The following is a 25,437-nucleotide window of genomic DNA, read 5'->3' as shown; positions in this document are numbered from 1 at the left end:
AAATGCAGGGAAAGTCAGAGCAGGAAGTCAGGGCTCCAATTTCTCAAACAAATGCTTCATCACCTCTCTCTCCACCTCAAGAAAACTACCAGGACATTTTCTTGACTAGTTAAGACAGGTGAAGAGAAATCACTGGTGGGACCTATAATTCCCACAATCCTTTTGATTACACTTTTCCCATAAGCTTAAAAATAAAAGACCATAAACTCAAGGTTTATTTTAAATTACCAAAGTCCCTGAAATAGAGGACTAGTTTATTTTTAGTATTAAAGAAGATTAACAATCGTTTTCATTCTTCTGACATCCATATTCAAACTCACCTGCTCAAAAGTTGCAAACCCATACAGTTTCTAACTCCTCCTACTAACCATTAAGAAAGGACTTACAACAATAAAAGTTATGTGCATAGGAAAGATCAAAGAGTAGAAAATGCCAATCAGTGGTATCCAGAGAGAAAGAAGGCTTTCTGTGATTGAAATAATATTTCGTGTCCATGGTTCAGGAATAAGCTGCTTCTATCGGGAGGTGAGAAATCAAGATGAGAAACCTTTGGTATCCAAGTTAGATTTCTGAGTTCTCTGTTGTGCCATTTTTGGCTAGTATAATGCAAGCAATTGGAGAAAGAGGCCTGAGGAGGAGGAAGAGGAAGGAATTCTCAACCTCCAGTCAATGTCCAGCTCTGGGGTTAGGCCTGACGTCTGAGAACAAATACGCTCCAAGCCCGATCTTGAAAGGCAGTGGAACAACTTGGAAACTTATTCACTTAGTACTCGGAGTCAGGCTTGTGAAGAGTCAGGTCAGTTCCATCCCAGGGCTCCTGTATTGGAGATCCTTAGAAGAAAGGGCACCACAGGTGACAGGCTGACACAGCTAGAGTTATGTGACTTAAAAGGTAGTAACTCACAAGGATGGAAGTAACAGCCCTTAACACTATCCTTCAGGTAACAAACATGACTCCATCTTTAGGGCAGTAGGACTGAGCGCCTCCCTAATAATTTCAGGTTAGGCAGGATCTTGGGTCATAACTCATAGTAGAAGCTACAGGTTCTACTCTATAAACTCTAGGTATAGTATCGATACAAGAGGCTGGGACACTTATAGAGTGTGGCAGAACACATGGTCTTCAAAGATCTGCTTCTCCTTTGCTGGGAAGACCTTGTCACAAATTGGACAATTCAGACAAAGGGACTGCATGTGCTGCTGCTCCAAGGTGGGATCAAAAATGTCATCAGCCAAGTCTGAATTGCAGGTGGGGCACTTCTTGATGGAGAGCTGGGAGGAAGAGCGAAGAGGTCAGCACAAATGTGAGCTACAGGTGGCACAGACCATGTCTATCTTATTTTCCACTACATCCTCAGCACCTACGACAACGCTTGGCACATGGTGAAAAATGTGAATAAATTCACATTTGGAGATAAACACTGGGGCTTTCTCTAACCCCAGGATTGAAAGGGCCTAATATCGCTGAAGCAGTTAAACAGCTTCCGGCCGGGAAGGGGCACTGGCCAGACCTTGCTTGGCTAGCTGCCTAGTTCCCATCTCCTCCCTGGTCCTGCCACCGAACTCCTCTCCCAGTGGCCATCTTGAGCAGAACGCTGGCGGATGAACTGTGCTTTCCTCTGCCACCCTCAGCGGGCTCGCTCAGCCTTGGGGACTGACCAAACTGATCCAGCTGACTTCCGGAGTTACCAAAATGGACCAGTCTCCCTACGCTTCTCCCATGGACTGGAGCAGGAAGGGGCATTTTCTCAAGGATCTGACGAGGGCAATCTCATGAATCCAATACTTACCTGGCCGGGGGCCGAACTTTCCTGGATACCTGAGGGTAATGAAAAAGATGTCATTCAATGAAAAAATATCATTGCTAGATTCTCCAGCAATTGGAGAAGCTGTAAACAGGTTACAGCTGTTTCATGTAACCGTCATTGTTCCCTTTCTCCCCACTGCCTCTGACTCTCTCTCTCATCTGTACCATTTACTTCTGCTGGAGGGGATCTAAGTCAACGATAAAGGACAAAGAGGACAAAATAAGAAAGTCGCATTTTCCACAGCCATGTATACGTTATATAACCAAAAAACCCCAATAAACCTATTTTAAGTGTGGGGAAAATGAGCTTTTACTAAAAACAGTAACAATTTACCAAGAAATAGTCTGAGAATAGATTTTAAGACTGAATCCAAGCAGTTGTTTCCCAAATGCTTAAAAATATTTTTAAAGAAAAAAACAAACTTGCATCCCTGCCGGTTACAAAGATCCGATTCAGCTTCTTAAGAGAACATGCCTGCTTTTAAACTGTCCAAAAAAAAGCACATGAGGTTTCAGACTGCTTTTGGAGACAAAAGAGGAAAGAGCATTGTTTGACGAGGACATCCGACCACCAGTCCTTGAGAGCTAAGACTGGTGTTTACCCCCACTTTCTGGCCTCCTAGCCACCCAGGGCTCTCTGTGGAGCACACGCCTGCTACCCTTGGGCAGGCCATCAGGGTGGCTGCTGGAACTGCCCATTCCGGGGCGGCATGACCCGCCTCCCGTGCTTCCATTTCCAAAACCTAATTAGCTTTCTCAGCTTTGGATGTGTATATCTTCTACATAGAGACATTTCTCTGATTTATCTATTTGGAATATAGCCACGGGACTCAATTTGTGTCTGCTGCCTCTAGGCGAATGATCTGATTTGCGTCTTCCAGATTCAGATTTATTTCTCAATTAACACTTCTTGCCTGGCAATCTTTCTATTGGGTCCTCAGCTTCTGCCCAGCAAGTCTTAACAATGGGACTGGTCTTAATTAGCATCTCAGACACACACACAAAACTTGTGAGGGGAAAAGGGATGCAGGCAGGGGCCTTCCAGCTCGAACGGCAAAGCTGTCTTACCAGAATATGGATTTCCATAGACAAGTCTGGGGTTTTGTCCTGCACCTCCTTGATCTGAAGTAGGCGCTTGATACGGCAAAGAGTCAAAATCCAGACCCATGTAACTCAGCAATCTGCTGTTCTCCCTCTTCAAAAGCTAAGGACAGAATATTTATAGAGATGTTGAAAGGTAACAGCAACGAACGGCCACGAGGAACTGGCTAGGGGATGCACATTGCAGGTACTTTTCAATTAACTGTGGCACTGGAGAGGCCCAAGAAAAGAGAAACCATAATTCCTCAAGAGGGGAAGCAGCAGCCTCAACTCCAAAGATCTAACTTCTTAATAACTGAATTTAAATATATACTGAGTTTTGTTTAGATTAATGCAAAAAATAATTTTAAATCTCTAAATATATTCCAACTGAAGGGAGGGGCACAAAAGTTGTGTGGCTATATGAGGGTGGCAGGAGCTATATTAAGGTTGGAACTGTTGTACATTATTGAGAGCAGAATGCTTCTTTTAGTCTCCTGCCTAGAACACCTTCTTTTTTAAAGATTTTATTTTTCCTTTTTCTCCCCAAAGCCCCCCAGTACATAGTTGTGTATTTTTAGTTGTGGGTCCTTCTAGTTGTGGCATGTGGGATGCCACCTCAGCATGGCTTGATGAGCAGCGCCATGTCCGCGCTCAGGATTCGAACCAGCAAAACCCTGGGCCACCGAAGCAGAGCATGCAGAAAAGAAATACTGGTTGGATGAATGAATGAATGAATGGATGGATGGATGGACTGAGGAATAAGTCAATGCATAGCATGTATTTAGGGGCCTACCATGGGTCCAGCACTGGTACAGACTACCACTTCTGCTCCTGGGTTGGCAGCAGAGAAAAAGGAAAAAGTTGGCTGAAGAAAAGGGTTCCTCAGCTAGCATAAAAGTGATGTAGGATATTACTTCCCAAAGACAGTACTTACAATGGCTGTGAAATTAAAAGCAAAAATACTAAGTCAGATTTTCATCAAAGCTCTTCCTTTCAAGTTGACTACTGCCATGCCAAACAAGTTTTAGGTAAAGAACAAAGAGAGGGATTTGCGGTAGATTAGGAAACCAGATTAAATTTACTCTTTGTTTAAGAGCAACTGTCTCACCCACTGTCCCAGAAAGAGCTCTTTTGTTTCTCTTTTTATCACCACATCTCTGGGTCACCCTGCTCCTTCCCCTTAAAACCTTGGGGTTTTCTACCCTCTTTTACACACTTACATCATTTTCTCTTTCCATGTTCTCCTTCTCTCTCTGCAGAACATCATATATAATCTTGTTTTCACTCAGTCTTTTTGACAGGTCAAAGTTCTGGTCCTGTCAATAATAAAAGAATTCAGATTAGGATCACATATTGTAATCTGGATCCAAGGTGGGGTAAAACGCGGGGATCAGAGCAGAGCTGGCTTTCCAAAGTGGTGGGACTGAGGTGGGGAGAAGGCACTGGGGCAGCGAGGAGCGGCAGATGCTGCCTTGCAGAAAAGTGACTTAACAAAATGCCTGAAGGCCTGAGCTGGCATCAAGATGCCAGTTTCTTTTGGTTTAGCTGGGAGTTTAAGCAACCCAAGAGAGAACAAGTAAGTTTGGGGGAAACCTCAAGACTGCCTTATCAGAATTAGGGATGTTGCCTTGTTTAACCTCACCCAAAAATGGAAAGAATCGTCTTTGTCTTGAATAAACATCTCACCCAACACAGCATGAAGCACTCAGGGTTAGTTGGTTTGACTCCCCCCATGTGAGGACAGGCACCTGGATTCAAGTTACACTGAGGAAGAAGGAAGCCTGGAAGGCATTTATCCAAGGCTACAAGGAACCCGGAAGGGGTCTTGGGCTTCCCAGTAGGATGGGCTGACCTGATTAGTTTCATGAACACAAAACTCACAGGCAGGCTTCACTGCTTCCGTCTCCTACCTACATACATACACGTGCGCATACCTCACGAAAACACTTAAGCTAATCCTACTAGTTGTGGTTTTTTTCCAAGGTTTTTTATTTGAATGCTGGTGCTCAAACTGCTGTGCGCTTCTAGCCGACCCTGAGGTAGTAATGCAAGAGGGGGCTACCCGATGACAGTGCTGACTGCAGGCTCCTGGCTCCCCATCCCCATTGGCTCCTGCTGGGTCTTCTGGTCCTGCTTCACTTCCTCAAAAGGCAGAAATAAGAAAGGACTATCTGAGTCTGCACAGAAACCTGCTCAATGGTTACCAAAACCTTCCCCGGGACCCATGGCTGAGCTGGGGCCCATATTCTCAGGGATTCCCCAGGCTGGTTTCTGGCCGCACACTCCATCCCTCCTCTTTTTATTTTTTTAATTTTTAATTTTTTTTTTTGAGGAAGATTAGCCCTGAGCTAACATCTGCCGCCAATCCTCCTCTTTTTGCTGAGGAAGACTGGCCCTGAGCTAACATCCGTGCCCATCTTCCTCCACTTTATATGTGGGACACCTACCACAGCATGGCTTGCCAAGTGGTGTCATGTCCACACCCGGGATCCGAACCAGCGAACCCTGGGCCACCGAAGTGGAACATGCGGACTTAACCACTGAGCCACCAGGCCAGCCCCACATCCCTCCTCTTTTTAGCAGAGAGATAAACTTCTCTCCTTAACAAGGGTGTACAGTGCTGTGGTCTTGGTCAGGACCATAAACCTTCCTAGCCCTTGCTTCTGGGCCCCTCATCTGTCACCTACCAGCGCAGCAGCCCTGAGCTGCCTGATCTGTTTGTGGAGCCGTTGACACTCTTTGTACTTCTCTAAGAAACAGGCTTTCCCGGTCTCTACCTTTGCCTTTAGGCGTTCCACCTCTTGTACTAACTGCTCTTCCACTGCTGTTTTCTTGTTCCTAGGCTCCTGAAGTATAAGATACATAGTCCTCATTGTTAGGGGCCTTTCAGATGCATGAGGAATGAAGACTTGCTATCGGAAAGCTGGGGAGCCCCGGGGTCTTGAAAAGACATTCCATGAAAACCAAAGAAACCCATACCTGCTATAAGGAGGCTCAACCCTTTGAATGGCTCTAGATTATTTAAATCCATAATTTCTTTGCTACATCAGAGGTCATAAACTCAAATGTGCTAATAGGGGCCAGGGAAGTAATGCAATTGAATGAAGGAGTTGACTGCAATGAAACAGCGAAGACTGCAGCCAAATGGAGTGAACAGGACCCGTCTAAAGGCTGCAGCAGCTCCTCAGCCCCAGCCCCAGCTCCAGCTGCTGGGGACATGCGGGCTCCAGGCTGCCAGAGCCGCTAAGTTGTCAAGAAGCTGGAAATACAAAATTCTTTAATGGGAAATGTTCCCATATTTAGTTGCTGGTAAACAATTCAATTTTTTAAAAAAACACCTAGGCCAAATAAAACATTTCTGTGGGCTAAACTTAACCCATGAGCTGTGGATTTTCAAACTTTGTTCTACTCTTTACTATATCATGCTAAAACATACAGTATCTTTATATAGTAGTATAGTACTGTATCTTATATATCCCATATATATGGATATGATATGAGTTCCAATCTCAATAGTTTGATATCCTCTAGACATCAGATTTCTCATGTCCTTGCATCAACTCAGAAAATGGGGCTTCTAGGCACCTATCATCACCATGAGGCCTCTTTTCCAACAATATAGTATGGAAAATTATTAGTCAATTAGCCTTTCATTAGTATATTACTATAGCTCAGAAGAATTTATAATGATGATAATGGCTATTATTAATTATAACAAAATTTGTTTTGACCACTGTAGTATCTTCCAATTGTAGAACTCAACATTATAACCATTAATTTGTCTGCCCCCACGATAACTCTTTAAGGAGGCAGGGGCTATTCTGTGTGAGTCCGAGCCCAAGGCTCTGTTTGCTACAACTTATCATAAACTTCAACTTTCAATATTCCTTTATCACTCATCACACCTTAGAAATGCCCACCTCTCCTAAACATTTGGTAAATGGCAGATTCTCTGTCCTTTTGGGTAGAGAGCAAAATGTCCAGAGGTAAATGCTATCTAATCTATCTTATTTACCCTTTCCATCACCTGAAAGTAGACCCTATCCCTTCCTTTCTTTCGGCTCCCTCCCACATAGCCATCCAAAGACAGACATGCCATTAACTCCTGTTGTTTCTTCATTGCAGTAGTTTCTTTCTGCTTCATCTCCTCCACTGTCTGCTGGAGCTTCTTCTGGTGCTCCTTCTGCACAAAAACAGATTATCAGTACCACTGCTGGGAAAACACATGCACACATACACACACATGCACACGTGCACACGCACGCACGCACACATGCACACGCACACACTGGGCAAGAGCCTGCTGAGCTAATGAGCAAGCAGGATGAGGAGAGAGAAGCGAGTCTTCTCTTATTAGTTTCTGAGAAAGCCATGAGATACCTCATTTCAGATGGCTTCCTCTGAGACCTTTCCCAGAGCCAGTGATATCCAGGTATATGACAGAGTAAAGAAAGAACAACGTATATGTTTTCTTGCAAATACCTAAAAGTGTTGATTTCTTCCATGACTCTACCTGTTCAGTTAAACTGAGAAAGAGCTGGCCATTTTCCTTTTTCAGATGCTCCAACTGCTCTGTCTTATCTTGATCTCCCTGAACAAGCTTCTCCATTTCTTTCTCTTGAGTTGATAGTTGGGCCTAAAGCAGAAATAGTGAATATAACCAAGATATGAAAGAAGGAAAACTAAACAGGAACAATGCGTTTTAGTGTACAGCAACATAAAGAGATGTGTGTTCCCAGCACCTCCCAGCTGCCAAATACCCCTTAGAACTTCCTTACTTTTCTGCTTCTGGACCTTACACTAAGAATCTGAGACTCAACCAAGTAAAATGCAACAAATCACTCTTTAAAGCACAGCTTCCTAAAAATGACAGCGCTTCTGCAGCTCTCTGCTTTACGTTCCAGGTTTTTGAGTAAGATTTTGCTCGAAAAGATTTTGTAGTTAAAAGAAAAAAGTTCAAAAATCTTGGTACAGATGACAGTCATCCCTCTTGAGAGCTCATGATAAATAAAAACTGAACATATTATTCACTTCCTTGTGGACTGTGACTATAAAAAAAAAAAGGGTGTGGAGGGTCAAGAATAGAAAACACAGGCTCTGAAACTTTAGCCCGATGCTTTGAAAGGTTCACAGTTAGGCATCACAACAATGAAACACAACTTTTCAGGCCACCAGAGAAGAGTGGTGGCAAGACTAAGAAAACACTTTGGCGAAGGGTGGCGTTACCTACCTGAAGCTGATCCACTCTGACTCCCATCTTCTCATTTTCTGAGGCCATCTTCTGGTTTTGTTCTTTCAGTCTGCGGACGTGGAGACGACTATGTGAAAAACATGCTGATTCCAGGTCAGCCCCCCCAGGCCTTCAATGATTTAAGGCTGCCTTGACCCTAAGCCTACGGAGTTATTTAAAAGTCCACTACCCTCTTCTTCAGTCCTGTTTTGGCTTCCTGACTTCAAACTACAAGTATTCAATACTTAATGTTAATACTTGAATTTACCTCATTTCTTCTCATCATTCTGATACTAATTCTCTAACCTAGAATCAAAGAGCTCATGATTCAAAGGGGGAGAATCATATCTATCATTGTCATAACAGGAAGACTGTTTTCTAACAAATTCTAGCAATCTAACCTGACCCCATCTAAGGGCGTCCGTAACACAGCAGCGCCTCCCATCGGAGAATTACACTCACTGAAGCAGTTCTGTCTCCCAATGGTCCTTCTGCTCCTTCACTTTCTCTTCCAACTTCTTATTGATGCTCTTTAGGGTTTCTAGCTCCTCCTGTAGATTGAAACATCAAAGGCACAGATCACTTCTAAGACAGTTTTTAGTATCTCAGGCATCCAAACATTTATTCAACATTTATTTAATTATAAGTCAAGCAGAGTATGACACAGCAGTGAATGAAATATCCAAGTAAAGGGACTTCCATATAAAATGTTCTTAATATGTCCTTTCCATATTAAAAATGCATCTACCTTAATCTCTCCTCCACTGGAGCTTATATTGGTCCATTAATTCATTAAACAAATATTTAACGAGTGCCTATTACACACCAGACACTGTTCTGGCACTATAAACACAGCAGTGGACAAAATAAAGTTGCTTTTCTCCTAGAAAAGTGCTATCCGATAAATTCACGAAAGCCACATATATAATTAAAAAATTTTAGTAGCTACATTAAAAAAAAGTAAAAAGAAACAGATGAAATTAAGTTCACTAAGAGCATATATTTAACCCAATATACCTAAAATATCTTTTCAATATGTAAACAATGAAAAGGAAATATTTTACATTTTTTTCATACTAAGTCTTCAAAATCCAGTATACATTTTTTTCTGCTTCTTCTCCCCAAATCCCCCCAGTATATAGTTGCATATTTTATTTTATTTTATTTTTTATTTGTTTATTGAGGAAGATTAGCCCTGAGCTAACATCTGCCGCCAATCCTCCTCTTTTTGCTGAGGAAGACTGGCCCTGAGCTAACATCCGTGCCCATCTTCCTCTACTTTATATGTGGGACACCTACCACAGCATGGCTTGCCAAGCGGTGCCATGTCCCCACCCAGGATCCGAACTGGCGAACCCTGGGCCGCCGAAGCAGAATGTGCGCACTTAACCGCTGCGCCACCGGGCCGGCCCCAACAGTTGCATATTTTAGTTGTGGGTCCTTCTACTTGTGGCATGTAGGATGCCACCTCAGCAGGGCCTGATGATAGGTGCCATGTCTACACCCAGGATTCGAACCAGTGAAACCCTGGGTTGCTAAAGAGGAGCACGCGAACTTAACCACTCGGCCAGGGGGCTGGCCCCCCGGGTATACATTTTATGCTACAGTATATCACAATACACCACATTTCAAATGTTCAATAGCCACATGTGGTTAGTGGCCACCATACTGGTCTTCGATATTTGTTTCTCCTTCCCCAATTTCATTCTGCACAGAAGCCAATTTTGTGCATCAATAACAATTCCCTGCTTTTGGCTCTAAGATTTAAAAATTTTTAGTTTAGGGACTGGCCCTATGGCCGAGTGGTTAAATTTGCACACTATGCTTCAGTGGCCGGGGTTTTCACCGGTTCAGATCCTGGGCGCAGACATGGCACTGCTCATCAGGCTGTGCTGAGGTGGCATCCCACATAGCACAACCAGAGGCACACACAACTAGAATATACAACTATGTACTGGGGGGTTTTAGGGAGAAGAGGAAGAAAAAAAAGATTGGCAATAGATGTTAGCTCAGGTGCCAATTTTTTTTAAAAAAAATTTTAGTTTATAGTCTTTTTTAAATCATTTTTTATTTTTAAAAAATTATAGTAAAACATACATAACATAAAATTTATCACCTTAACCACTTTTAAGCATACACTTCAGTGGCATTATGTATATTCACATCGTTGGGCAACCGCCACCATATCCACCCACAGGACTCTTTTTCACCTTGCAGAACGGAAGCTCTGCACCTATTCAACACTAACGCCCCAGCCCCCACCCCCAGCTCCTGACAACCACCCTTTTAGTTTCTGTCTCTATGAAGGTGACTATTCTAGGTACCTCATGTAAGTGGAAGCACATGGCATTTGTCACTCTGTCTGACCCATTTTACCCAGCATAATGTCCTCAAGGTTCATCTGTGTGGCAGTATGTGTCAGAATTTCCTTTCCTTTTAAAACTGAACGATATTTCATTGTATGCCCGCACCACACCATGTCTATGGATCCATCCGTCACTGGACACCTGGGCTGCCTCTCCCCTTTGGCCATGGTGAGAAATGCTGCCACGGACATGAGTGTACTAGTATCTCTTTGAGGAAACAGGTATTATCAATCCCCTTTCTACAGAAAGGGAAACTGAGGCTCAAAGATGCTAAGAAATTTCTCTCAGTTCATCAAATAAATGGGAGAGCCAGTCTGCGTGACTCCAAAGACAAGGTCCCTAACCACCGTATGATCTGGCCTCTAAAAAGCATGGATTTTTTTTTTAAAGGTTTTATATTTTTTTCCTTTTTCTCCCCAAAGCCCCCAGGTACGTAGTTGTACATTCTTCGTTGTGGGTCCTTCTAGTTGTGGCATGTGGGATGCTGCCTCAGCGTGGTTTGATGAGCAGTGCCATGTCCGCGCCCAGGATTCGAACCAACGAAACACTGGGCCGCCTGCAGCGGAGCGCGCGAACTTAACCACTTGGCCACGGGGCCAGCCCCCAAAAGCATGGATTTTAACAACAAAATACCAGAGTTCAAATCCCAGCTTGTTCCAAAGCCACGAAGTGACTATGGAATTGAACAAGTTACTTAAACTCTGAGCTGCAGGGCTGTTGTAAGGATTAAGTGAAGAGATGTGCTTCATTAGAGTGCCTGGCACATAGTAGGTACTGAATAAACAGTGACTTTTGTTATCATTATAATAACTGGTAGCAAGTATGTGGGAGAGCTAACCCGAGAACTCAGACCCTCTGATTCCTTGGCTGGAACCTGGCAGGTGGGCTGTAGGGCTCCTGACCACACACTGGTTCTTGACAGCCAGATTGTGAGTTACGCCTATGCCACCTTTGTTATCTCACTGCCTGGGACAGGCCAGGTCTGCAGGCTGGATCTGCCACCTACACTTATATACCAGTCCAGGGCTGAGGACATCACAGGCACTTGTGTGACAGCAAAGTGTAAAGAACAGAGCACTGTCTGGGAGTCAAGAGAAGTGGGTCCTAACCCAGTGTCATCACTAAACAGACCTCTTCTCCTCTCCTCTGGGCCTCAGTTTCCTCACCTGCAGATCAAGGCTTTACAGGTGGTAACTGCCAAGGTCTGTGTGTTCTGGAAACTTCTAAGCTTTGACCTTGGTGTAATCAATTTAAAGTCTTTAGAGAAAACACTCCTCTTTAGCTTCTAGCATTATCAACTCTCATTCACCACCTGCTGATTTAAAGGATGATTCAAAAGAGAAGTAGCAAAGAATTTGGATAACCCACGACCTTACTTTAATACTCTCTTGTCTCTCTTGATGTCCACATTCCAGCTAATTGGAGTAAATATTTCAAATTATTAATAGACAATGGAAAGAAGCAGTCAGACTGCCTGGGTTTGAATCCTGGCCCTACCACTGATCAGCTGTATAAGAGATCACTTAACCCCTTTCAGCCTCAGGATACTCAACTATAAAACTGGGATGACAGTAGTACCTAGTGCAAAGGTTTGCCACGAAGTTTAAATAACCCATATAAAACTTTTAACACTGTGCCTATTCAAAGATATGTATAAGGGAGTGACATCACAAGCAAAACAGAAGACAGTGCTGGATAAGAGGCACCGTCCAACTCTGATCTCCATACTCCAAGTTCACCTTTAACCAGCATCCATACCTGGTTCTTTTGCAGCTCAGCCTGCATGTCTGAGTTCTGCTTCTCGAGGCTGACACAGCTGTCCTTCAGCTTCTGGTTTTCTTTGCAAAGCTCCTTGTTGTGCTGCTCAATCTCTTCCACTTCACCCTATGAAAGAGAATTCTACGAATTCACACTTGACCCTTTATAGCTCAACAGATATTCTAGTCTCTGTAGGGGATGGTGGGGGTCTGGCTGAGTCCCACCCACTGTAGTGACATCTGTGTACCCCAAATGGGTGCAGCTCCTCAGCATGTAGGGAAGGGAGTAACAGAGGTATGTCTGTACAATTGCAGCATCGAGTCTGCCATTACCAAGAAAGAAAGGTAAAGAAAATTAAGGCCATAAAAAGTTAAAAGGGAGAATGGAAGAAGAATATAGATTCTTCTCGCACACACTTAGTATTCTTTGTCTCTCTTACTGGACTTAGCTCCTTGAGGCCCAGGGACAGTGTTTTAATCGATTCTTCACTGTATTCCTAGTGCCTACTATAACGCCTACCTGGTTTTGGATGGAAAGGAGGCATCCTGTTAAACGATCGAGTGAGTGCATAAATCTTAATACTCTTGTATGACAGGCTCTGAGTCAGAACTGAGAGATACAAAGAATATTTGGTGCTTCTCTCCCCAGAAGACCTTATCTTTACTGAGGTAATAAGCTGTGCAGATGACAAAAATTAAGCAACTGGAAAAGTTACGGGAATAAATGAATGCCAACTGAGTTACAGAAGTTTTAGAGAAGGGAGAAATCATTTATTGTTATGATTCCTGCTAATGATACTAAGTCATTCCGGAGTGGGTTTGAGTGAGTACTGGGTAAATTTTTCCTAACCGTATCTGTTCGACATTCAATAAAGGCTTCGCGAGTCAAATTCCACCCTATTCTGGAAGTGCTACTCTTTTTTTTGCTAAGGAAGATTCACCCTGCACTAACATCTGTGCCAATCTTCCTCTGTTTTTTAGTATGTGGGCCACCAGCACAGCATGACCACTAACAGAGGGGTGTGGTGCACGCCCAGGAACCAAAACCCGGGCCTCTGAAGCGGAGTGCCCTGAACTTAACCACTAGGCCACTGGGGCTGGCCCATGGAATTGCTACTCTTAGTGCCAAGAAGGCATCAAAGTGACATGTTTACAGACCTGAGTGGTAACAACCAGGATGTCCTCCTCATTTTCTGGACGGAACTGGAAAGGGATGCTCGCCCCCCGGACCACACCATCCTGATCCACATAGCAGAACTGGTAATACTCATCATCCTTGGGCAGGTAATAAGCTGAAAACACAACATGATTTTTAATCCAAAATAAGGTCTATTCAGAAAACTAAAAATCTGGAAGTCTTTTATCTGCCTCAGAAAGCTCAAATTCAAGAGAATTAATTAATCTTAGCTGCTAACTGTCTTCAACACCTTTGATCCAGTATTTTCCTCACCTTTGAATTGGACTTCCTGCTGTTTGGCTGAGTCGCTGTTTACGTCAACGGGCAAAGTAACCCACATGAAGGTGTAATACTCACGAGTTGTCTTCCATCCCACCTGCAATGACAAGAGGCTCGCATTCAGCACCTGACAGTGCTCGGGGGAGATCCTCATGCGGCCATGTCTTCTTAAAACGCACTTACCTTTTATTTGTTTATGTTGAAAATACAATAGAATGAGTTCATTATGACAAGATCCACTCACGATGGATCAAGTCTTGTTTTTTCACTTATAATGACAATATACGGTAAAATGTCCAATGCACTTAAAAACTGGCAGGCATACACAGTCCAAAATACCCATCTTAGAAAGAAATGAACACTGGCCACTCAACACCCAGGACAAGAGTTCCAAAAATTTTTTCTCCAAGTCAGACATAGAACTGAGAGTGTGGGCCCAGCCCGGTGGTGCAGCCGTTAAGTTCACACATTCTGCTTTGGCACCTGGGGTTCACCGGTTCGGATTCCGGGTGCGGACCCACACACCGCTTGGCAAGCCATGCTGTGGCAGGTGTCCCACATAGAAAGCCGAGGAAGATGGGCATGGATGTTAGCTCAGGGCCAGTCTTTTTCAGCAAAAAGAGGAGGATTGGCGACAGATATTAGCTCAGGGCTAACCTTCCTCAAAAAAAAAAAAAGAGAGAGAACTGAGAGTGTTTGGGGAAAAAGTTCTGGGAGTGCGAACCTTGATCCTGCTATCTTCTTACAACAGTGTCCTTGGAACTTCTTAATCAGAAAGCACCCTGATCTGCCCTCTCCATTGGTTTGTCCTCTCCTCTGTCCAATTCAGTCTTGTCCCCTATACCAACCTGATTATACCACTGCATTTAAAAAATGTATGTTTTGAATAATGTGTGTGTTGGGGGTGGAGGGGCAAGAGAGTTCTTAGATTATAAGACACCAGATAACTGAGTCCAGTCTACACAGCTTTCTCTCTTCAGTGTTCTTCTTAATGCATGTTTAATGAAGCCTTTTTGGGGATAAAGATGGTAACAATCTCTTCCAGGTACTGAATGCAATCAGTCATAAGCTACAAGGATACCGTACAGTGTGCCTCAGAGCAGAAAGGTGGCTAAGTGGAAAATATTCTCACTAAATGCGAACAGGGTAAAAGATGGCTCAAATCGGATCTGGAAGGTAAGAGCACACCAGAGAATAGAAAGAGAGCCGTTGTGTCTTCAAGGCGAGAACACTCAGAGAGAGGCAAAATTACATTTATTGCCATATTTTGACCCTGCCTGAGCCCAGTGGGAAGAAGGACTAAAAATAAGTTCCATTTTTATATATTAAGGAGCCAGGGCAGGGTTGAAAGGCTACACTGAAAGCTCGTCAGCAGATCCTAGGGCATGTTTTAGTGTCTCATTAACACACACCCCATTGCTGCAAGCATCTCAGAGCCGCTGCAGCCGGCGGTGGGCCAGGAAGCAGGAATTTTATGGAGCCTTCATTCACATCCTGGAGTTTCCTAATGCACTGTGACCAAAATAGCACCTGGGAAGGCCGAAGAATTACTGCTGCCTTGGAACAAGGAAGCAACTTTTAGCCACCTGCAATTTCTGTCCTGGGCTCCCGGACCTGAGTAGTCCTGGTCCCAGCCTGCCTCTCACGGCCTGCTGTCGCTCCTCTCGGAAAGCGGGGAAACATTTAAATGCCCAGGTAAAGGAGAGCATGGAGCACAGGACTTTCACGGAGGGAAGGAAAGCTGCCTCCACCAACTTCAGGCTCCACTGAAGGCGGTAGCCTTTGCTGCATTGAGAAGCCGTAGCAGAGCGCACAGCAAACCCATTCCACCAGTGCCTACTGGGTGCCAGGAAGCACCAGTGTTAGACTTGATAAGGAGCTGAGGCATATGATTAAGACTACAGCGAGAGAACACCAGGAGAGCTTTAGAAGTGAGATATGCAGGACAAAACTTCAGTCACCTCTTAATTCTCCAATTTACCATCTGTCGTTTAAAGGAATTTAGCAGAACAGAGGAGAAAAAGTAGAGGTTTGGGAGTCAAACTTGCTTTACCATCCACTCACTGGGAGACCCTGGGAAAGTCACCATCTCGAGCATATTCATTGTATTCATCCGTGCACAAGAGAGAGCACCACTAAGCTGAGGGAGCTGCCATGCCGAGAGCATTAAATCAGAAAACACACACACACACATCCCCTCACCGTGGACCCAGCACACTGTATGTTCTCAAGAAGTTTGTTTTCTCTCTGTTAGTCTTAAAACTTTCTTCTAGGCTTCAAAGTGGTTGCTCAAATCAGTAACGTTATGGACAACGAACACTAGAGGCCATTCTTTAGGTTAGCCACGATTTCTTTACTGAGGTATGGCAATCCCACTGAAATGCATGAAGCATTCCAAATATGCAGGCAGCTTTCTTCTTTTTTTAATGTTTTTAAACATTTGTTTTTAAAAAGCATAAGCTTTTCACTTGGTTTCCGGAAGTGACTGAGTACTCGGGGCATACAATCAGCCTAAGCAAAACAGAAATAAAACTGTCACAACGAAAAGTGACAGAATACATTTCAAAGCCTACTAAGTAATTGTGAATCATCCTCTGTTATTTTTGTCTACACTTGCACTGCCCAATATGATAGCCACTAGCCATGAGGCTATTTAAATTCAAATTAATTCAAATTAAATAAAATTTAAAAGCCAGTTACTCAGTCAGATTAGTCACATTTTAAGTGCTCAGGAGCCACACGTGGCTAGAGGCTTCTGTACTGGACAGTGAAGGTATGTCTACTGTACAAAGCTCTACTGGGCAGTGTTGATCGCAAAGCTCTACTGGACAGCTTTGTTACACATAGGGAAGAAAAAACAACTACTGTCTTCTTTCCAAAACAGAAAACACTAGTGTGTCAGTTTTCTATGTTAGAACATCTTTTGGTCTTATGATTCAATATCCTGAAGTCTCGGGAGCTGTCATGATACCTGCCAGCGTCCTTCTCGTTGTCTACTCTCCCACCCTTTAAACACTAGCATCCATGGCTCCATCGGTAGCTCGGAATTCCAAACAATTAAGGAAAAATCACTCAATGAGGGATGTGAATAAGCACCAGCTCCTTCACACTACAGTGAAGAAGAATGTCTGATTTCAGGATGAACAACATTGGCAGACACACACATGACATACTGAGATGTCAAAACAAAGGTCACTGACGTTGGGACTCAGCAGTGTAAATTACTTCAATTTGACCTTTATCTCCTGTCTCTGGAAATAGGAAGATTTGTCATTATGGGGTGTGTGTGTGTGATGTTAGAGACACAGATTGGGCAGAAGGGAGGCAGACAGTAAGCTGACTATAATAAAAAAGTACCTTTTTTTTTTTTGAGGAAGATTAGCCCTGAGCTAACTGCTGCCAATCCTCCTCTTTTTGCTGAGGAAGACTGGCCCTGAGCTAACATCCATGCCCAACTTCCTCTACTTTCTATGTGGGACGCCTACCACAGCATGGCTTGCCAAGCGGTGCCATGTCCTCACCCCGGATCTGAACCGGCGAACCCCAGGCCGCCGAATCGAATGCGCGAACTTAACTGCTGAGCTACTGGGCTGGCCCAAAAAGTACCATTTCTGTACTTGAACCAATTGACTGATTAGACACTGGAAGAGGTCACTGAGAAAGCTCATAAACCTTCAGTCCTTGGGAATCTTTACAAAAAAGTAAGACACTTATTCAGGAACAAACTCCTTGGATGCAGGATGTCGAACCAGGTAACTTCTCAACATCCTTTCCAGATTTGTAATACTCATTAAAACAAAGTACAGGGGCCAACCTGGTGGCGTAGTGGTTAAGTTCTCACGTTCTGCTTCAGTGGCCTGGGGTTCACAGGTTTGGATCCTGAGTGCAGACCTATAGACCCACTCATCAAGTCACGCTGTGGCAGCATCCCATATACAAAATAGAGGAAGATTGGCAGAGATATCAGCTCAGGGCCAATCTTCCTCACCAAAACACAAACAAATTAAACACTCTACTAAGAAAGAAATATGTTTCAAGTCAGAGAAATTATATAAGGGGCCACCCATCCCAGTCAAGTTATAGATGAATATTTTAAAGTAGGATAATTTTCAATTTACATTTGGTCTTTGCAAGCATAATAAAACTTGGAGATTGTATGATAGGCCATCTTATTTTAGCTTGCAGCTGAAATTAAAACTTGAGTCCCACAGCACATGTTGGTTTAGGAAAGGGGAAGTGCTAGGGAGCTTAGTGCAAGATTTAAAAATTGATCAGACATAATATGCAGAATGCTTATAATACACAGATGGTCACACACTCAGGTAATGAAGATTCATCTCTAATTTCCAGTCACTTGATAGGAAACTAACCACTTACCCTAAAGATGCCAATCCAGTCCTTCCGACGGGGAAGGAAATGCTGGGTGAGGGTGTAGTAGCATGTGACGTCCCCTCCAGGGACGTAGAACTTCTCCACGCTGTTAAAGATGACCTGAGAGAAATGACAATGATCCAGCAAGATGGCTGATGTGGGGGGGTCTTCTGTGATCTCTTCCATGGTAGGGGTCCTGTTATGAGATACGAGATAGAATAAGGCTCTGAAATGGTTGTCTGAAATGCTGGAGATTTCTGGGCTCTCACCCAGGGAACATTCCGTTCCAAGCAAGACAGGAAAAGCGACAGCCTGACAAGTATTGAGATCATACAACTTGCTTTCTCTTTCACTTTGAGCCAGTTTGCATTCATAACTTTCTAAACTATAAGACTTTTCTGAGAAGATCTTTGACTTCTTCACCCACAGACACCACCACCCTCACATACCCTTATTCTCTGCTTGTAGCTAGTTTGTTCCCTTTCTAAATGTCTTAAATAAGTGAGGTAGCCTAAAGGAAAATAACCTGAGCTGAGAATTTTAAGACTTAGATTCTAGATTTTTCATTCCAGCAAGCCCCATGACTTTTCGAATGTCGATTTCTCTAGATTTCAGCTTTTCCATTCAATTCCATTTTCCCCATAATTATTGGGCCCTTCCATATATTAAGACACTCTGCTGGAAGCTGGGCATAGGTGCAAGAAGGAAGATGAGAAAAGGAGATTATTATTTGACCTGCAGTGGTGACAAGCATGGGTTCTGAAATCAGAATGGCGGAGCTCAAATTCTAGCTTCACCACCTATTAAATGCATGAGCTTGGGGAATTTAGTTAATCCACTGGGCTGTATGCTTGTTTCCTCATCTGTAAAATGGGGCTAATAACAAAACGCTAGTGGGTTCAAGAGGGAGAGAGGCAACTGGCTAGAAAAACCAAGAAGAGCTTCGGGGAGTGAGTAGAATCTTAGATAAGCCCTCTAGGAAAATTAGGATTTTGACAAGTGGGCTTGGGGGTAAGGAAATTCCAGGTGAAAGAAACAGCATGCACAAAAGCAAAGGAAAAGAAAAATGCAGCCCATGGAAGACAGCAAGCAAGGCTGAATCTCTGTTTATAGAATAGGGATAATAACCCGTATTTCACTTTCCAGGTCAAAGGACAGATAAAATGTGATCATGGATGGGAAACTGTTTGGGAGGTAAAAACAATACATAAAAGAAGCAAAGTCTTTTGAACTGTTGAGACCTGATACTTCCTGCCTCCCAGAGTCACATGCTCCATCTTCCACGGGCCTCCCTACTCTAACATTTAGTGAGTCCAGGATTCTGAAGCCAGGCTTTTACCAGGAAATGAAAACAACACTGCAGCTCCACACAGCAGACGAGGAGCTGTACATATGCAAATGCGCAAAAGCCCGGCCCCGCCCAACTTATTTCCTGGTTTCATTTTGAACTTTGAGCAACCAGGCCTCTTCGTCCAACTCGTCCAAAAGTTACTTTTTTCACAGAGAAGACAAGGCACTTTGGGGCACTGAGCTGTCTCTTCTGGGGATTGAGTGAAGGAACTAAGAAATAGACTGGCTTTCTGGTTTGTGACAGTTTAGCCACATCCTTAACCTCAAACCTCAGATCAGTTTTTCTAAAGGGAGAGGTCACATTCCAGTCTAGCTCGGGCCTTGTTCCTCCCGATAAGCTGCTGCCTGTGTGATCTCTTGGATGCTATAGGAGGGTGGGGCAGGGGGGCTTCTCAGCTTGCAGAGCCCTATCTTTCCTAGTGGTTTCCAGTCATAGCAGGCCAGCATATCCTCTCTGTCCTAAGCCTGGAGCACCATTTCTCTGAGCAGGTAAAATGACTTATCTGTCCTCTGTCGAAGGATCGTGAAGAAAGCACAGGTAACAGGGACTTCAAGGCTTGTCTCTCAATTGACCCAACTACCATATTCCCTGTATTTTCCTTCATAATGCTATCACCACAGTATATACAACATAATGCCTAGCCCATAGTAATTGCTGATTAAGTATTCATTGAATAAATGAATAAGATATGCATGTAATTCATCAAAAAAAATGAAAGGAAGGGGCTTTGTAGGTAAACAACGGTGTGAATGCCGGTGGGGCTAATTCTTTTTTTGCCCTGTTCTTAATTTGTTGGGTACCTTTGGAGAAGCTGCTGTTTCGCAGTGTTCTCTTTTCTAAAACAGAGTGAGGAGATGATAATCTTCAAGTGCTATGTCAATTCTTGGTATGGCTGGTTCAGCTGGCAAAGCTGGTTCAAGTGGCATGGTGCCAAAAAACAAAAGGCACAGATTTGATTTCCTTAAGGGCCCATAAAATTCATACTCCATTACCCACCTTCTACACACTCAAACTCTGGTGAGCTGTTTTGCACATGGATGCTTCTCTGAAAGGCAAGACCAGCTATAAGAATGGGGGCTTGGTACAGCCTCTCTCTTTTTTTTTTTGAGGAAGATTAGTCCTGAGCTAACTGCTGCCAATCCTCCTCTTTTTGCTGAGGAAGACTGGCCCGGAGCTAACATCCATGCCCATCTTCCTCCACTTTATATGTGGGACGCCTACCACAGCATGGCTTGCCAAGCGGTGCCATGTCCGCACCCGGGATCCGAACCAGCGAACCCTGGGCCACCAAATTGGAACATGTGCACTTATCCGCTGTGCCACTGGGCTGGCCCGGCAATGTATTTTAAAATGAGTCCCCTGAACCGACTCCTAAGAAAATCTGACACATTTTCATCGAATGAGCTTTTCAAACCTAATATGCTCCTCCCAGGACTGTCCGTGAGGGCAGATCCTCTTATGTTTTCCTGAAGAAAAGGAACAACGGCCACTTCCACTTCCACTCTTTCCGTGTGAATCTGTACATTACACCGATACGCTTTTTAGCAGAAAAGTTTTAAAAATATCGAAAGCTTCCTGGTTCAGATTCTAACAATGCAAATGTTCAACCAAATCAACTCACCAATTTTCCAAAGCCACAAAGAGACCTTATTAAAAATAACTAAAATTTGGGGCTGGCCCAGTGGCCAAGTGGTTAAGTTTGCGCGCTCCGCTGCAGGCGGCCCAGTGTTTCGTCGGTTCGAATCCTGGGCGCGGACATGGCACTGCTCGTCAGACCACGCTGAGGCAGCGTCCCACATGCCACAACTAGAGGAACCCACAACGAAGAATACACAACTATGTACCGGGGGGCTTTGGGGAGAAAAAGGAAAAAATAAAATCTTAAAAAAAAAAAAAAAAGATAACTTCATCAAAAAAAAAAACTAAAATTTTACCTTAAAGAATGCTCAACATTTTTACATTAGCCTTTTATACCAGTGGGCATATATTTTTAAGAGAAATGAAGGTTATATGTAGTTTCTCTGGATTCGTTCACAGAAGGAAAGCAAAAGCTTCCACAGCCAAGAGAGAAATGCAAATCGATTCTTCATGTGGGAACAGTAAAAACAAAGACGAGTAAAAACCAAACTCACATTTAATCTAATTCCCTCATCTTTGTGCCCACTTAACTTTCTAAACCATTAGCAATTAGTAAAATGGATGCAGTGATTTGACTCCCAGGCCACCTTGGTCCTGGAAGAGATGCTTACACAGAACTACCCTGAGAGAACACTGACGGTGGAGATGGCCTGAGACAGGGAGCAGAAGTAAAGACACACAGTCACTTGTCCTCATGTTAATGGGCCACTTGCTCTAACCCAAATTTTCCAAGTTCCTTACCTAAAATCTTTCAGAGTGCTTCAGAAAAATTTTATACCCCCCAGGAGACTTTTAACACTACTCATTACCAACTGTTTGTACTGGCTGCCCAGCTTGTTCTAAGCAGGCCCTCATCCCACATCCCACAGCACCACAGTGCCAGCAGTACGAGGGAAGAACAGAAAAATAGTTCTGGGACATGAATGCAGGCAACCAGAAGAAACTGTGTGAAAAGGTCAAAGCTATGTATTAAATCTCCATTTTACTGAGATTATCCACTTTGCTTTTTTTTTTTTTGGAGGAAGATTAGCCCTGAGCTAACATCCGCTGCCAATCCTCCTGTTTTTGCTGAGGAAGATTGGCCCTGAGCTAACATCATCTGTGTCCATCTTCCTCTATTTTATATGTGGGACACTGCCACAGCATGGCTTGATAAGTGGTACGTAGGTCAGCACCTGGGCTCTGAACCGGCGAACCCCAGGCCACTGAAGCAGAGCATGAGAACTTAACTGCTGTGCCACAGGGCTGGCCCCAGATTATGCACTTTTTGCTTGAAAGGGGTGACTATGCTAACCCCTGAAGTGATACAGTGATACACCCCTGAAGTGTTTGTAGTGGAAAGGGGACTAGGATAGGAGCCAAGGGACCTGGGTTCATGTCTTTGTTCTGCTCCTAACCAGCTCTGAGACCCTGGCCAAGTCACACGCCCTCCCCTTTTAGGCCTCAGTTTCCTCATCAGTAAACTGCATGCCTCAGGCTAGAATATCTCTAAGAAACTTCCCAGCTATAATGATGACCCTAAGTGAAAGAAAAAGGAAGTGAAAGAGTTCATTTTAACTCTCTCTCTTTTCATCCCCAAAATTAAGAACGGTATTTTATCAATAAGCACAGTCGAGAATTTTAAAGCGTCCTAGATGTACCATCTGACTTGAAAGACAACACGGACTTCAGTGCTGGGTAACTCTTACTGACTACCTTTCTGAGCGTCCTTTCCACACCACAGCTGTCATGTCTGTTAAAGAATTTCAGGTCGAGGTCCTCTGAAACTACCTGTGAAAGTGAGTCACCTGGATATTCCTTAACCACGTGCACCACATTATTTACAAAGACCTACTGCTTGAAAAGTCCTGCCCTTTAAACGGTCTTTGTTAACAGTGGAGAGAAGTCATAACATGCAGCATCTGCATTATTCTATTCAGCTGCAACCACGGCCACTTGTTGGCTTGCACCAGAGGCAAAGAATCCAAGTGATAGAAAAAAGTCAACATGCCCTGGGAGGGGTCGAGATCCTACTGTGAGTAGTGGGCTGATGGTGGCGGTGGGGAAGGGCTATGGGAGATGAGCTGTAAAGACGCAGGTCACTTCTCTCCAGCTGCTTTTTCTTCTAGGCTGCGTAGAACATCTCCAATTGCAGAAGGCCTGATCTGAAGGAAAGGGGTATCAGGGATCAAGCCTGCTCGTAGACGGGGAAACTGAGGCCCAAAGAGAAAGTAACTGCCCTCGGGTGACTGGGCAAGGCCCCGCCTCGGCCTGGAAGCAAACGGCGATGACGTCAAGGACAGGGATTAAGGAACCGCCACAACCTCGGCCGGCGGGAGGGGGCATGACGCAGTGACGTCAAGACCCTCACTCCCGTCAGAGGGGTCCCTTCTGCCCAAGGAGCCTGCCACGCGGCCCAGAAGGCCTTCACAAGCACTGAAGTCCTGCCCTCTTCGGGAGAAAACTGCCTCCACCCCTCCGAGGCCGCGGACGGGGCTCCAGGACTTCCAGGACGCCGCTCCCACTTACTGTCACCCCAAGAAGATGGAAGGAGGTGAAAACCGAAACTGGCCGCACCTTCACCGGCCCAAGACCCTTTCTCAGGACTACAAGTCTGAATCGGGAACCCGAGGGCCCAACTGCCCCTAATTACCCTCCTTCACTCCAGGGACTCACCGGGGCCTGCAGCCGACGGCGGCGCAACAGCAACAGGGCAGGGAAGGGGTCAGGGGCGGGGCTAAAAACCCTAGGGAAAGCTGATCCCGTCTGGCCCCGCCCACAACGTCATAACGGCCAGCAAGCCCCTCCCTCACTCCGATGCTTGCCGGGACTTGTAGTGCGCCGGTGACTTGGCTCCAGGGGCTGCTCCGCTGTGCTTTATGGCTTTCCCTAGTCCCACACAGCTATCTTATCCCAAGGAGCCTATTTTATCCCCTAGAACGAGCCGTTTACTTAACTTTGGAAAAAACCAAACTTTATTTCTTTCATTCCTGAACGAGAAGGAGCTCCACACCTTTGAAGAGCCTTTGAGAGGTCATCCTCATCCTTCTCCTGCGGCCACTTAACACTTCACTAAGAGTCTTATACATAAGACTCTCTTTGGCATTTAATCATGCCTCCCACCTGCCCCTAGGAGACCCAGAAATCTTCGTGGGTGCCCAGTTTCTGTGTTTCATCATTCTCTTTCTATAAAGAAATTATTCTTCAGCGTTAACTCTGCCGAGGTAGTGCTCTTCCTACGTGCGATGAGAATAAACTCAGCAAGAATCCCGCTAAGTCGGTTTAGGGAGAATTCCATACCCTTGATACCTGATCAATTCCCGGCCTGCCTTCAGCAAGAATCCTGTTAAGTGGGTTTAGCAAGAATCCTCCTACCCTGATGTCTCCTCCTAGTAGTTTTCTATCCCTTGTTTCCTCCCTCTGCTCCTTGGCTGTAAATCCCCACTTGTCCTTATTGTATTTGGAGTTGAGCCCGTTCTCTCTCCCCTATGGTAATATCCCTGTCCCAATAGTCCTGAATAAAGTCTCTCTTACCATTTTAACAAGTGTCTGAACAATTATTTCTTTAACATCTAGAAGATGCTAGTTAAACACGGCATGTGCTATCTATGGAAGGTTAAATTCAGAAGTGCCCCTTTTCCAAGGAGTGGCAATCGTCTAAATGTGGAAAGAAACTTTTCTATGTCATCTAACCAGGGAAATTATGCCCCTGAAGCCACTTTAGGTGTCAGGCAGGAGAATGAGCATTCTTAATTCTGCCTTCTCACAAAGGTGGGCATTCAACTGAGATGAATGGATGGTGGAAAATGATGAGTAAACCAGACAGTGGGGCTTCTGTCGAAAGTTCCAATCACCTTGAGTTGCCAAAATACTACTTTTCCATTTTGAGCTCTATCTACAGGGATAAGAGCCCTCAGTATCCTGGATCCATTTCCCTTAATTTTACTTATTAGCTTTTTAAAAAGCATTGAGAACTGAAACTCCCACACGCAATAGCTTACTGTCTGCATTAACATGACAACTATTTCATGCAGTCTTGCTTGGAAGTTAAAAATGCAAATAAATCCACTGTTCATTTTAGGAGCTTCCTGAAAGAACCATCGACTCTTCAATAGAAAGCATCACATGACAATTTTGTACACTCCAAGACTCTTGGAACCCCTGGCCTCAAAATCCTCGCCTTGCTGTGTCCACCAATCCTAAACTCTTATATCATGATCTTTACCTAAACCCAATCAACTCCTGCCCACTGTATTGAAAAACCACCTCCCTTAAAGCAGACTTCAAAGTCTCAATAATACCACTACTTTGTCCTGCCCTACTCGGAGCTGCTCCTGGAGCTCTGTCAGAGTAGTGTCTTTCCCGACTGCAGTAAGAATAAACTCAGCTTTGTCCCATC

The 25,437-nt window shown here is 44.3% G+C and overlaps 1 protein-coding gene across 12 annotated transcripts; it reads right to left on the bottom strand.

Annotated features, from left to right (window-relative positions):
* Nucleotides 1-213: 213 nt before the first annotated feature.
* Nucleotides 214-23,837, bottom strand: CALCOCO2 (calcium binding and coiled-coil domain 2). Of its 12 annotated transcripts, none has more exons than XR_011523072.1 (16): nt 22,755-23,311; nt 20,222-20,331; nt 18,077-18,266; nt 13,694-13,796; nt 13,402-13,535; nt 12,245-12,370; nt 8,583-8,671; nt 8,121-8,190; nt 7,404-7,526; nt 6,987-7,073; nt 5,668-5,736; nt 4,953-5,032; nt 4,111-4,206; nt 2,876-3,011; nt 1,791-1,819; nt 214-1,272 (listed from the first exon to the last, which is right to left on the bottom strand). XR_011523072.1 is itself a non-coding variant. In XM_070560606.1 (14 exons), the coding sequence occupies exons 3-14, from the start codon at nt 18,254-18,256 to the stop codon at nt 1,096-1,098; spliced, it is 1,350 nt and encodes a 449-aa protein (XP_070416707.1). In that variant the 5' UTR covers nt 18,257-18,266; nt 20,222-20,331; nt 22,755-22,791; the 3' UTR covers nt 214-1,095. The 12 variants fall into 12 exon arrangements, 3 of the variants coding, with proteins under 3 accessions (XP_070416707.1, XP_008531053.1, XP_070416706.1); XR_011523067.1 differs by having other exon boundaries at nt 5,578-5,736; nt 22,755-23,306; XR_011523068.1 differs by having other exon boundaries at nt 5,578-5,736; nt 23,050-23,203.
* Nucleotides 23,838-25,437: the final 1,600 nt, after the last annotated feature.

The sequence above is a fragment of the Equus przewalskii genome, chromosome 10 (genome assembly GCF_037783145.1).
Source record: "Equus przewalskii isolate Varuska chromosome 10, EquPr2, whole genome shotgun sequence".
NCBI lineage: Eukaryota > Metazoa > Chordata > Mammalia > Perissodactyla > Equidae > Equus > Equus przewalskii.
This window is presented reverse-complemented; position numbering and strand designations above follow the sequence as displayed.

Bases quoted from the DNA above. Each gene is read 5' to 3' on its own strand.
- CALCOCO2 (XM_008532831.2), bottom strand. From the start codon at position 18,256: ATGGAAGAGATCACAGAAGACCCCCCCACATCAGCCATCTTGCTGGAT. The intron at 7,074-7,403 runs GTAGAGTCATGG...GTTTTTGTGCAG, and splicing joins TTCTCAGTTTAACTGAACAG to AAGGAGCACCAGAAGAAGCT. The intron at 3,012-4,110 runs GTAAGTGTGTAA...TTCTGTCCTTAG, and splicing joins ACATGGAAAGAGAAAATGAT to CTTTTGAAGAGGGAGAACAG.